This window comes from Notamacropus eugenii, chromosome 2 (assembly GCF_028372415.1).
Source record: "Notamacropus eugenii isolate mMacEug1 chromosome 2, mMacEug1.pri_v2, whole genome shotgun sequence".
Classification (NCBI taxonomy): Eukaryota; Metazoa; Chordata; class Mammalia; order Diprotodontia; family Macropodidae; genus Notamacropus; species Notamacropus eugenii.
In genome coordinates this window covers 311,290,767-311,303,430 of record NC_092873.1, presented here as the reverse complement: position 1 = coordinate 311,303,430, position 12,664 = coordinate 311,290,767, and the positions used below count along the sequence as shown (strand labels likewise).

Sequence of the window (12,664 nt, the reverse complement as noted above, 5' to 3'; positions counted from 1 at the left end):
GTCATCTGTAAAATTACTGGATTAGAGTATATCTAAGGTCTCTTCCAGCTCTAAATCCTGTGATCCTTAGATGGCAGTCCCTACAGTGTGTTCCAAAAGGTGCCAAACCTTTAACAGTTTAGAAAACTACAGATTTTTGGGGATTCCCTATGGAATGGCTACATCCTCCCTATTTGGAGGGCAGGAATGAGCTCTTTTTTTCTAGGCTGTGAAGGATGCCTATTTGGAGAAGGCACAGATTTAGCCAAAGAATGTCTCATTCTTCTAGGTCAGGATGTTGTGGGACTTGAAAATGTCATGAAAACAATCCTGGTGTGCTTAGGGGCTTGTGAAAAGGAACCCTTTGCCAAGGTGCATTGTGAGAGGGTTTGGAGTGGGGAGGAAGGTAGTACTCCTTCTAAACTTTTATTTCAGGATCCAGTAATTCATTCTCCTTTGCCACAGAATTTGAAAGCAAAATCTCAGGCTTGTAGAGCATTGTAGAAAATTCTAGCAAAACTGAAATTTATTGCAGAATCAACAGCCTGGCTTATTTCATCATGCCTCTTTCTTAATTTTTGCCCCCTTAATATTAAAGGAGTAGCCCTGACATGAGCTGATAAGAAAGTAGCACAGGAAAGGGTCAGGGGCTTAGGAGTAAGGAGGCCTGTATTCTAGGCCTCGTTTGGCCCCCTTTAGCTTGTGGAACTTGGGGTAAATCACTTTTCATTGAGCCTGTTTCCCTACTGGTAAAATGATGGATTTGGACCAGATTACTTTGAAGGTATTTTCTAGTTTCAAAATTCTGTTCACATCACAAGGGTGAATGTTGTTACCCTTGACTACCAACTCTATCTTAAAATTTAGGGTCCAAGATGAAGTAAGTTCAAATTTAAAGGGTTACCAGGAAAGGATCCCAGTTACGGTCTATGGGAGGAACAGTTGATGGAGATGTGCTTTTATTCTTAATGCACTCTAATTGGAAAGCCCTGTATCATTTGGGACTATTTTGGATATAGTCTTACAGAAAGTCTTCATATATTTGTGATTTTTAAAAATTTCAATAAATTCATTTGTGATTTTGAGGAGGGACTGTGGGGTTTGTTTTTTGTTGCTGCTAGAAAAAGATGGGATAGAGGCTGTGCTTGTGATTTCATTAGTCTTAGGAACCTCCCTATTACCAATACCTCCAGTTTGATAGTCTTGATAGTACCTAGAACAAGCTAAGTAATGACTGGGCTCATGCAGCCAGAATAGTATGTCTGAGTATTTGAGCTGAAAGGCTCTTCAACAGACAGACAAGGCTGACATCACTGCCTCTCAACCACATCACTGCCTCTCAACCACACCACTGCAGCTCAAGGCCTTAAAACCCCTGCATTAGCACCCTCTGATGTCACTCTCCCATGGCCAGGGTTCAGGGCTAGCTTCTTTGCAGACATGGTGCGCTTTCACTCAGGTTTTAGTTCCTGAGTGCCAAGGTTTGGCTGTGTTCCATTATGTGGTATAGAAAAGCTGGTTTGTTACCTGAACCCTGTTTGAACTGTTCTTCCAACCACATCCTCTGGCTTGGCAGAGGCCCCGTTCTAGCGTGAGTGACAAGGGATGCTTGTGCTGAGATGAATGTGCTTAATCCGTCGGATCGTTGATTTAGGAATGGAAGGGACCTTAAATGTATTTTCTACCTATTATATGATGTGAGGGCGGTGTGTGTGTGGTGTGTGGTGTGTGTGTGTGTGTGTGTGTGGTGTGTGTGGTGTGTGTGTGTGTGGTGTGTGTGGTGTGTGTGTGGCGTGTGTGTGGTGTGCGTGTGTGTGAGATTGATTGACTGACGGCTGGCCCATTGTCTATTGTCTGAAGACCAGCCAGCCTAAACTGTGAGAGGCTCATCACAAGGGGGCCACACCAGCTCTGGCTTCTCCAAGCTGCAGAGGGGTCATCGATTCAGAGCTGGGAGGGAGCTCGCGCGTCATCTAGCCTAGCCCCCTCATTTTAAAGAGGAAAAAGCGAAGACTCGAGAGATTTGGAGGCTTCCACCCAGCGCTCTTTCCCGAAGCACAGGTGTCATCTCCGCGACATCCCTCCTGGTGGAAGGACTGAAAGGATCGTTCTTTTGTTTTTGGAGAGAAAAGCCTAATACGAGACTCCGGCGCCGAGAGCCCGACTATCGGCCGGCCGACCTCCTTCACTAGCCATTAACCATCGCCTGCCTGGCTGGCCCGGGAGGGTCTGGAGGTGACTTGGGTGGGGAGAAGAAGGGGTCTGGCAGCCCGTGCTGGTCGGTGGGGGCCCGGCAATCCTGGGGTGGGCACCGCTAGGCGCGGGGCGCGGGGGCTGGCAGTTCCGGCTGGCCGGGCTCCTGCGGGAAGACTGCGGGGAGAGGAGCCCGGCCGCGGGCGGGCGGCGGCTGCCCGAGGCGGAGCCCCCCCGCGCGGGCCCAGGAGACTGCAGCGCCCCGGGCGGGCGGGCGGTCGGGGTCCCTCGGGCTCCGCCTCGGGTGGGAACAAAGGCGGCACGTGCGTGGGCGGGGCGGGGCGGGGCGGGGTCTCCTGGGCCGCCGTCCGGGAGCCGCGCGATTGACAGCCCCGGGGACCCCGAGGCCGATGCGGCAGCAGCTGCTGCGGGAGCTGCGACGGCGGCCGGGGGCGGGGAGAGGGGGCGGGGCTCGGGGGGCGGGGCCGGGGCGGGGCCGGGGCCGCGTGCTGCTGCTGCTGCCTCCGCCCCCGCCGCCGCCGCCGCCGCCGCCGCGGACGTCTCGGGATTCTGAAATGGAACGCGGACACTAGAGGCGCCTGCTCCGGCTCCCGCTCCGGCTCCCGCCCCGGCCTCCGAGCGGCGGCTTCCCCAGCGGAACCAAGCGAGCCCGGGGGCCGGCCGGCCGGCGCGTGGGCAGGGCTTGCGGCCCCGACAGGGCGCCGGGCTCCGGGAGCGCGGCGGGGGCGGCGGGGGCCGGCGGGGGCGGGGCCGGAGTCGGCGGCTGCAGAACCTTGGACAGAAGCTTGAGGCCGAGCCGGGAGCCCCGCGCGCCCCGCGCTGTGGCCGCCGAGGGAGCGGCTCCGGGTGCGCACTGCGGAGGGCGGGAGCCGAGCCAGCTCCGAGGAGGAGCCGCGCTGCGCTGCTGCTACCGCCGCTGCGGGGGCCGCTCTCCCGGTAAGCCGAGCCGCCGCCCGAGCCCCTGCGGGGGAGGGGGCTGCGGGCGGGGAGGGAGGATGCTGCGCCCCGGGGGGGGGGGGGGGCTGCGGGCGGGGAGGGAGGATGGTGCGCCCCGGGGGGGGGGGGGCTGCGGGCGGGGAGGGAGGATGGTGCGCCCCGGGGGGGGTCTGCGGGCTTGGAGGGAGGATGCTGTGCCCTGGGGGGGAGGGTGGGGCTGCGGCGGGGGGCTTCGGGTGGGGAGGGGAGCCGGCCTCCAGGCCGGCTTGGCCCGCTGGGCTCGGTGTCCCGTGGCTTCCCCGAGGAGGAGGGCGGGTGGGAGCCAGGAGGCTGAGTGAGGATACCGGGAGGCTTCATTCAGCCTCTCCGATGCTAAGAGAAACCATCTTGTTTTTCTGTACAGATCTGAAGGGGGCCGCTGTTCATCGGAGTCCAGCCCCCCAGCCAGGGGCACCTCCGGAGAGCAGGGTTCTGGCCTTGGCAGGCTGGGCCCGCAGGGGGACTATCCCTGCCTTCCCCCAGCCTCGCGTTGCGCTTGCCACCTGCCACCATGGGCACGGTCCTGTCCCTGTCCCCCAGCTACCGAAAGGCCACGATCTTTGAGGATGGCTCGGCCACAGTGGGCCACTACACCGCTGTGCAGAACAGCAAAAACGCCAAGGACAAGAGCTTGAAAAGACACTCCATCATCTCGGTGTTGCCCTGGAAGAGGATTGTGGCCGTGTCGGCCAAGAAGAAAAACTCCAAGAAGGTCCAGCCCAACAGCAGCTACCAGAACAACATCACCCACTTGAACAATGAGAACCTCAAGAAGTCGCTCTCTTGTGCCAACCTGTCCACATTCGCCCAGCCCCAGCCCGCCCAGCCCCCGGCCCCCAGCGCCAACCAGCTGTCTGGTTCCCAGCCTGCTGTGTCCTCAGTCAAGAAGGCCCCCCACCCCAACGCCACTGCTCCCGGGACGCCCAAGCGGGTCATCGTCCAGGCCTCCACCAGCGAGCTCCTGCGGTGCTTGGGGGAGTTCCTGTGCCGGAGATGCTACCGCCTGAAGCACCTGTCCCCCACGGACCCGGTGCTCTGGCTGCGAAGCGTGGACCGTTCGCTGCTCCTTCAAGGCTGGCAGGACCAGGGCTTCATCACGCCGGCCAACGTGGTCTTCCTGTACATGCTCTGCAGGGACGTCATTTCCTCCGAGGTTGCGACAGACCACGAGCTCCAGGCTGTCCTGTTGACCTGCCTCTATCTCTCCTACTCCTACATGGGTAATGAAATCTCCTACCCGCTCAAGCCCTTCCTGGTGGAGAGCTGTAAGGAGGCATTTTGGGACCGCTGCCTCTCCATTATCAATCTCATGAGCCCCAAGATGCTTCAGATTAATGCTGACCCCCACTACTTCACTCAGGTGTTTGCTGACCTGAAGAATGAATGCAGTCAGGAGGACAAGAACCGGCTTCTCATTGGCCTCGACCGGTGAATTCCACTCGTGTGTGTGCGGCTTACAGGAACAGTACATTTTTTAATTTATTATTAAACACAAAGTTTTGTGAACATATGTGTCTAGCAAAGCCACTGAAGGGCCTCCCTATTCTTGGCCTTCCCCACCCCTGGTTTAATCCAGCCCTGGTCCTTAACTTCTGACTGCTCTGGGGAGCATTCTTTTTTTTTTTTTTTTTTGGTCTGTAAACCTTTTGCAAAGTTTAGGTGATGATTTCCAAGTTGTTTTCTGGCCACTGAATCCTTGCTCTCTATAACTTCAAAGGACTGGGTATTCTTGCCCCTTATTATCCCCCCTTTGCCCTCTCCCCTTGACCTGGTCCTGGGAATGGGGTGAGAGATGAGATGTTGAACTTTGAGATGGAGAGGCCTTAGCTTATTCCACAGAGACCCTTTGTCCTAGAAATGGATCTTACTCTCCCTGAATGAAGTCCCCTTACTTCCCCAGCTCAACTCCATCCCCTCCTCCAATCCCAGGAAGGGAGAGGAATTCATTTCCCCAAGTGGCAGCTGTGTCCTGAATGACTGAGGGCCCCTCCCAAGGATACCGACCTGGACCTTGCTAATATGTTGAGCTGGAACCTCTCGGTTTCTGGCTGCCCCGGAACCAGTGTGTAGTTCATTTCACTGAAATTATCAGAAAATGGCTGATAGAGGGAAGAAAATCAATCTTGAATTTTTTTAACCTTATGTTATGCTGGGTGTGTTTTTGGGGAAATTTTTCAGTGGGAAAAGGGAAGGCCTGTAATTTAGAATTCCTGCTTCTCATTTATCCCAGGCCCTAGGTGTTCACTCCTGGCTCATGAAGTTGGTCAGGCTCATTATGCTACTGGATTAGGGTAGCAGCTTCCTGAGTCCCGGTGAAAGGGGTGGGACTGTGTTTAGGGATACTTTCTTTCTTTTTGGAGGAGAATAATTTATCTGAATAATGCCATTGAGTCAGTCACCTGGTGTGTCACACCTGTGGATGGGGGATACTGCTCTAGCTGCCTGGCAGCAACCTGGCTCCCTTGTGGGGAGTCCCAGTGGACTCTTGAGTTGGTGCTTAGCTCAGGGTGGGTCACTCGCAGGTCCACGTGGCTCGGGGCCTACAGCTGGTTCAGTTGATCTGGGCCAGCCCTGGTGTCAAGATACCCCACTCCCTCCCCCACCCCTGTCAATTTCAGGTTGTTTCCAAACAGCTTGTGCAAAGCCCCCCACAGGCCCCAGAATGGGAGCTGGATCTTGTAGACAAATATGAAGTCTGGATTCACACCCTAATTGCTCCTGGAGCCTGTTCAGTTGACAACATGTCATCTCAAACCACTGGTTTTCACCTTTTCCAGTGGCTGCCATGGACATTGCGGATGCTCGTCTCTCATAGCTACCTTTAGTAGCTCAGGACTTTAGGGACCACAGGCGCGGGGGCAAGTCTGTTTCAGTAACCCTTCGCCCTGGCAGTGGGGAACAAAGGTGGCTAATACTACAAGAGATTCTTCTGTTTGGCCTGACAACCCAGGAAGTTTGCCCTGACAACCCAGGAGGTTTGCCCTGTTGGTACTGGAATTCTTACAGAATGGGAGATAAAGGGTCATTGTGCTTAGGGTTAGGTAAAACACTAATTGGATGACTGCTGGAGTCAGCAGCAATCATTCCTGGAGTGAAAAGTCAAAATGTATTTTTTTTTTAATGAAAAAAGAAAAAAAGGAAGAGAAAGCTGTGAAATTGAAGCCTTTGACTTATGATGTCTGGAGCGGGCAGCCAACTTGAGTCAGCCTGTGGTGCCTGGAGGGATATAGGTGAGGGTGCCTGGATTTCACAGGTAAGGAAGGAGAGCGTCTGCCCAGCGTCAGTGGTGGGGCCTAAACTGAGCCATTAATGTGGACTGTAAGATACTCTTTGGACATGGAACTGGATGAAGAAGTCTCTGCAAAGTGACCAGCATGACCCCTGCCTGGAAAGCTGGAGTCTCCCTTGATGGACTTTTCCTGTGGTTTGTTCCCTTTCCGCTCCCACATCATGGGATGAGCTCTGCCCTTGGTCTTGGTGGGACCTTGTCCCCCCGCATGTGGCACCAAAGGGGGGGCTTTGAGTGCCAAGGAACTGAAGGAAGAATGAGGGGGACTTGTTTTTAATCCCAAGTCAGGCTAGCCGAGCCTGGACTGAAACTCTCTGGTTGAGCGCCTTTGATTGGATTCTAGTTTTGGGTCTGTTTCCTTCTCTTTCCCTGTATTTATTTATTTTTTTTCTTAGAGGAGGAGGAAGCAGAGGAGCAAATTTTGGAGGTGGTTGGGGCCTAAAGGAAAAGAAATCAACCATGTAGTTAAATCATTGTAAAGTATATTGTTCCCTGCCCCTCTCCTTCCCTGCACCTATCACCAGTGTTGTGTAAAGGACCAACTGATATACTTGAGTGTGCAAGCAATGAACACAACTGACATGCTGCTATGAAGAATACTTTTAGAACAAAAAGAAAAAAAAAAGAAAAAACTAACCAACAAAAAAAAAAAACCAACAAAACAACCCCTTTCTTCTTTGTTGCTTTTACAGTGATCTTGTGCATGCAAACAGGCGCATTTTGTGTCTTCAGAAAATAATCTTAGAACAGATGGTTGTGAACATTTACACCCATGCACAAACCAAGTCAGAGGAATCTCTCTCAGTATCTGGTTTCTCTCCTTCCCCACCCCACTCTTTTTCCCATCAGCCCTGGGGGGAATCGATGGATTTCTTACCATGCAGTTTTTAGGTTTAGTTTGGTTCCAGCAGTTGTTAAACTTGCAATGAAAAAAAATGTGCCATTTCCCCCCTTTTTCCCTTCCCCCACTTGAAATGATCCACAGCTGTATATTTGAAACTGCTAATTACCCATGTGCGTGTGGTGTATGTTGGGGTTTTTTTTTAGTGCAATTTCCTCTGTAGATCTCCTTTGACCAAATTGTGGGTGTTGTTAATATTAATTTATATTTGTCTCATTTTGTATGTATGTGTAGTGTGTTTGTAAGTATGTGTGGTTTATAATCTGACAAAGTCATGAAGCTCAGTCTGGCTGTAATTTAATTCCCTACCCTTATTTTTATTTATTTTTGTACCGTGCTGATTAAATAAAATGCACTGACCATCCATTATGCAGCCCCAGGCCCCTCTGTGTGGTGGGTTATTCGAGGTGTGTGCGTATGGGTTGGGGGCGGGGGGGACTGGGGAGTTGATTCCCTTGGCCTTGATCTAGGGGGAGGGAGGAACTCCCAGGGAAAGGAGGGGACATAATTATACTGGCACAGCCTCACTCCCCTGGGCTTTGATATTCGATGCAAGAGGGTCTGAGTGGAGACGCAGGATCTCCAAGTGGGCAGGAAAGCAGGAAGGGTGAGTTTCTGAGAGATCTGACTTGGAGTCAAGTGGGAGTGGGGGGCTCTTCCATGGCTAAGCAGCTGTTAATGAGATTTAAGGACTAGCTCCACTCAGCCTGGGGAAGGGGGAGGGAGGGTGACACTTGCACCTGTCTCCACTTCTGACACTGGGGTTCCCTGCTCCAGGTGCTGATGGTGCCCTGGTGGTGTTTGCTCATGCCATTTCCTTCTTCCCAGGGAATTCTCTGTATGAATTGGGATTTGAATCTTTTTGCCATGGCCCCACTGGGTCTGTCAGTTCGATTCAAGTGATCCTTGTGAGATAAGCTAAGATCAAGGTCTGGGAGGCCCACTAAGGCTCTGTAACCTGGTAATGTCCCACTGGAGAGCCAGATAGGTTTCAGGACCCGTGATCATGGCCACATTTCCAATTCTGATAGCAAAAATGGGGATATGGAGAAGGTCTGCTTTTCCTTTTCCCAGGTTCTAATAGCAATCATCTGCTCAAAGTCAGACAGAACTATCCTTACAACATTTGAATGAAACTATCTGCCTACACCTCAAGGAAAAGAACCAAGGGAGAATTAAGACCCTCTCATCTTTTCTCTGTAGACCCAGCTCCTTGGGGCTGATGGGTAATAGCAACTGAGGATTGCTCCCCCCCACCTCCTCCCAGCATCCCCACTCTGGGCACTAACAGCTGGATGGCACTGATGCCCACATCTAAAGGTGTAGGAGAAAGCATTTCCTCTCATGCCGCCTGCCAGTCAGGGAGGTGTGTTGGCCTTTTGTCTGCAGAGCTATTGGGCATTCCCGAGGCAATCCTCATTACTTCATATAATCCAGGGAGGGAGGCTCCCTCTTTAGAGGGAGTGAGTGGCATTGAGTTCCCTACTGGGCATAGAACCCTGCTGGTTCTGTGGCAGATCCAGAAAGCCTTTTCAGCTCATTCCAGTCCCTCCCCCACAAAGTCTGGCTTATTTGCTTTTCCTGCTTCTCCCTTGTTCCCACTTTGCCCACTGGTAGGAGATGCTAGGTAGTGGCTTGAACTTTCTTCAGAGCCTTCTATGACGCTCCAGAAGAAGCTGTAAGCAACTTAGGCCTGCTCCTCTTTAGTCAGAAAAGATCCTACATCTTTCAAATGGGTTGTTGCCACAGAGTAAAGGAGAAGGAATGGGAAAGGGACCATTCAGAGGAGAGACCTCAGTAAGGTGGTAGAAAGGCAAGCTTCCGAATTTAGCACTCTCAGCCTCACCTAACTTTGTTCTTTCATCTTTTCATTCGAAAGCCCCAAAGTGAATTCTCCATTTTATGTAACCTGCCTTCTGTCCTTCCGAGGACTGGGAGCTGGCCAGCTCCTTGAGGGTCAGTCTGGACTATATCATTCTTTGTTTTTGTAGCTCCAATGCCTGGTCCACAGTTGATCTATATTTGTTGATCTATAAAACCCCACCCCACCCCTACTTAAAAATGACACATAATTGGAAAAACATTAAAAATAAGATTCAATGCTTTATTGCTCTTCATGATGAATCAAAATAGGGCTTTGGAAATAAAGTTAATTTAATGAAAAATAGGAATATATGCACCAACAAAAAAAAAAACCTGCATTTAATTTAATCAAGAGAAACATTTCATTACATACAATCACCATAGATATCCCTCTCCTCTCCCTCCTCCCCCCTCTACCACTGCCCAGATGCAAAGGCTCTATGAGAGCTCCAACCTTGCCCTTTGGTCAGTTTCCTGTGACCAATTTTTGCACCAGATGAGAAGTATGAGCTCTTCTGACAGCCAGGTGCACCCCTGGCCCTTGTCTGGTGGTCCTGGGCTGGGGAAACAAAATGAATCTTCGGAGAGAAGGGCCTCCTTTTATTTTTTCGAAAAGAATTAAAAATAAGAATCTGAAAGGCCTCCTTCACCCCAGGCCTTGAAGATGACTCATTTGGCAAGCCTTTAGGAGACTTTTAACAAATACATAGTTCAAAGCAAGATACTTGGGTGAATATATGGAAAGGACAGAGAAAGTTTCCGTTGGTCTCTTCTACAAGTATCTACAGGTAATTGGCACCGCTAACAGTATCGCTAAACTTTGCTGTTGGCCTACTGAGTATTTGCTATTAAAGCAGTTGTGAAAGGTTTGTCTCTATTTGCTAATGCTTGATATGGCTTCTTTAATTAGATAAAAAAAAAAAAAGGCAACAAGGAGAATGCCAATGGGATGCCAGGCTGGGGAATCCCACACAGTGCAAATGTAGGTGGTCACCTCTGGGACAGCCCCCGTGCCAGGGTGACAAGCTGGAACCAAGGGAGTTTAGGGAGTGGGACTTCAGGTTGGACCACAGGACCAGCATTTGAGGTACGGTGCTGCTCCCTTTCCTCAGGGCTGCATGGAGGCACTTGGTTTGTCCTTTGTGGGACCAGAGGAAGGCTGGGGGGAAGGGGAGAGGATCTGGAGGAACAAAGGGTAAATGGATAAAGAGAATCCCAAATACCACCTTTCCCCCTGCCCCAATCACCCAAGGGCAAAGTTGACTCTTTCTAGTTTCAAGATGGAGTCCCCAGTTTTTTCCTTCCTTTTGAGATGCTAATGAACCATCCTTCCCTGGGTAACTTCACACTTCAACACTTTTTTTTTTTGATGGCCTATGAGAACACCCAGCCCAGGAAAGTCCTCCTCTCTCCCAGTGGGATCACAGGTTGGTGCCACTCCCAGGACAACAGCCATTACTTGGCTTGCCTACCTTAGAGAATAAGACATGTAGTCTTGGGAGGGCTCTTCTCTCTGCTTAGGTTTGAAATGCACATACTTTTAGCTGGGTGCAGAACAGCAAAATGGTTGCATTTCTCTACTCTGGAGATTTTTCTTTGCCTGGTTTCATATTATCAGGCTTTGTGCAGCATGAAGGGGTAGTCCTGGCCTGGCCAGCAGTGCCAGGATCCATCACTATTCTCTAATTATTAATTAATTACTTATTAATCTCCCTACTTTCCATAATCCCATAATGCCACTTCCCTCCCACCACATTCATATATCTCAAAATAAGCCCAGTACACAATTAGATGTATTGAAAAAAAGAGTTCCCAACCACCCGATCCCTTCTGCCCCCAACTTACACCTCTCATCAGTACTCCTGCCAAAAAGTGTTTTACAGGAAAGGCATCTGCTGAAGAAACTCTTGCAACAGTAAAAATGAGGGCTGAGACAGGTTACATGTGCAACATAGATAAGGGGACGCTCGGTTAATTAAAGAGAATGGTCGGTCTTTAGCATACCACACGTCTCCATTGGACAGGTGGTAGAGAAGGCCTCTATGGGGTGCGGCAGCCACCCAGGTACCAGCATCGTAGGCATGTGGTGCCAAGTGCAGAATCCCTAAAGCAGGCCTTTTGTGCCCTGGGGTGAGAAAGCAGCCTTGCCAGGAGATCGAGAACTGGGGAGACTCTGGTTTTTGGGTTCTGAACACAATGGCCTGGTGTTGGTTGGTGCTAGCGAGAGGCAAAGCTTACATGCATGGCTTTCATCCTCCCACCAAGGCTCTGGGTCCTGAGTTAAGTTTCTCAGGAAGAGATTCTAGAAACCAGGGCTGACATCTGAGCATGGGTATGTGCGTGTGAGGGGTAGGGGTGTCGAGTGGGGAGGATGTGAGGATCAGAGGCCCCTAGCCAGGCAGGCACAGCTCAGTTCCAGGGTTGAGCTGTGAGTGAGCAGGTTACTTTGGCATTATTCTCTAAAGAGCATCTTTTTAAGATTTTCAGCTCTTTTTCCCACCCTTTTACAGGGTCACCGGCATGGTCACTAGTTAAAGTAGCAACCTGACCAGGCAAAGGGAGGCTTAGGTAACTCCTGACATCCTTAACTTGCTTGTGGGTTGTCAATGGGATTTGGATGCTAGCCTCGATGGTTTGGGTGAGTCACTCCCTTCCCCCCAGCTCTTTGGTTTCTCTTGGGGAGGTGACAGAACATGAGGAAAGAGGAAGTCAGGGATAAAAGGAAGCTAGGAGAAGAAAAGCTCCCTCTGGGGAGTGGTCCTGGGTGGCTGGGAGGAGGAGGGAAGGGGAGGAAAGAGGAGGAAGCCCATTCAGAGATCATTTCTAGTCAGGTTGCCTGAGCTACATTAGCAGGCGATTCAGCAGATTAGATTGGAATCTATTATGCTTAGCAAGGACAAAAAGCTTCCTGGGAGTCTGCTCCCTAATCTTCTGGCTGGACCAAGGCAGGCGCTGGGGGTGGGAGACCACAAGCCTCCCCTGCTGCCCGGCCCCCCCAACCCCTTTCCCTCCCAAGGTCTCTCTCTCTCTCTCCAGCCTGGGGGCGGCCAGCTAGTTCCCAGGCACACTGAGGGTGAAACCCGAACGGCTCTTGGTGAAGTCAGGCTCTGGCTGGTTAATGCGTGTTTCCACGGAGACAGTGCACTTCTTGCCGTGTAGGCTACACTGCACGGGGTTGTTGACATTGACTTGGAGGTGGCGTTTCTCACTGAAAGGACAAGAGAACAAAACAACCCCACACAGATCAGACAGGCAGGTTTCCAAATCAGTGTTACCTCCCATACCTGCCTCATAGCCTTGGCAAATCTCCACCCTGCCTGTTGATGTTCAAAAGCCCCTTTGGGGAGAAGGGCCCCTCGAAGACTGAGAAGAGGCAGGTGGGTTCCCAGCAGGCCTTAGAAATGCTAACAGCCCTGAACCTCAAGGGGAGGATGAGCAGGCGG

At 51.6% G+C, this 12,664-nt stretch overlaps 2 protein-coding genes across 2 annotated transcripts in view; one reads left to right on the top strand and one right to left on the bottom strand.

Moving 5' to 3' along the window:
• The first annotated feature begins 3,561 nt into the window (after window positions 1-3,561).
• Window positions 3,562-4,676, top strand: CDK5R1 (cyclin dependent kinase 5 regulatory subunit 1). Its single transcript, XM_072644960.1, has one exon. It carries the CDS (start codon window positions 3,680-3,682, stop codon window positions 4,598-4,600), a length of 921 nt encoding a protein of 306 aa, XP_072501061.1. The 5' UTR covers window positions 3,562-3,679; the 3' UTR covers window positions 4,601-4,676.
• Window positions 4,677-9,448: 4,772 nt separating this feature from the next.
• MYO1D (myosin ID) overlaps window positions 9,449-12,664 on the bottom strand; it is a 395,320-nt gene continuing 392,104 nt past the window's right edge. The window contains exon 22 of the mRNA XM_072644957.1: window positions 9,449-12,429. Coding sequence (XP_072501058.1) covers window positions 12,273-12,429 — 157 coding nt within the window. The 3' untranslated portion in view covers window positions 9,449-12,272. The remainder of the gene's footprint in view (window positions 12,430-12,664) is intronic.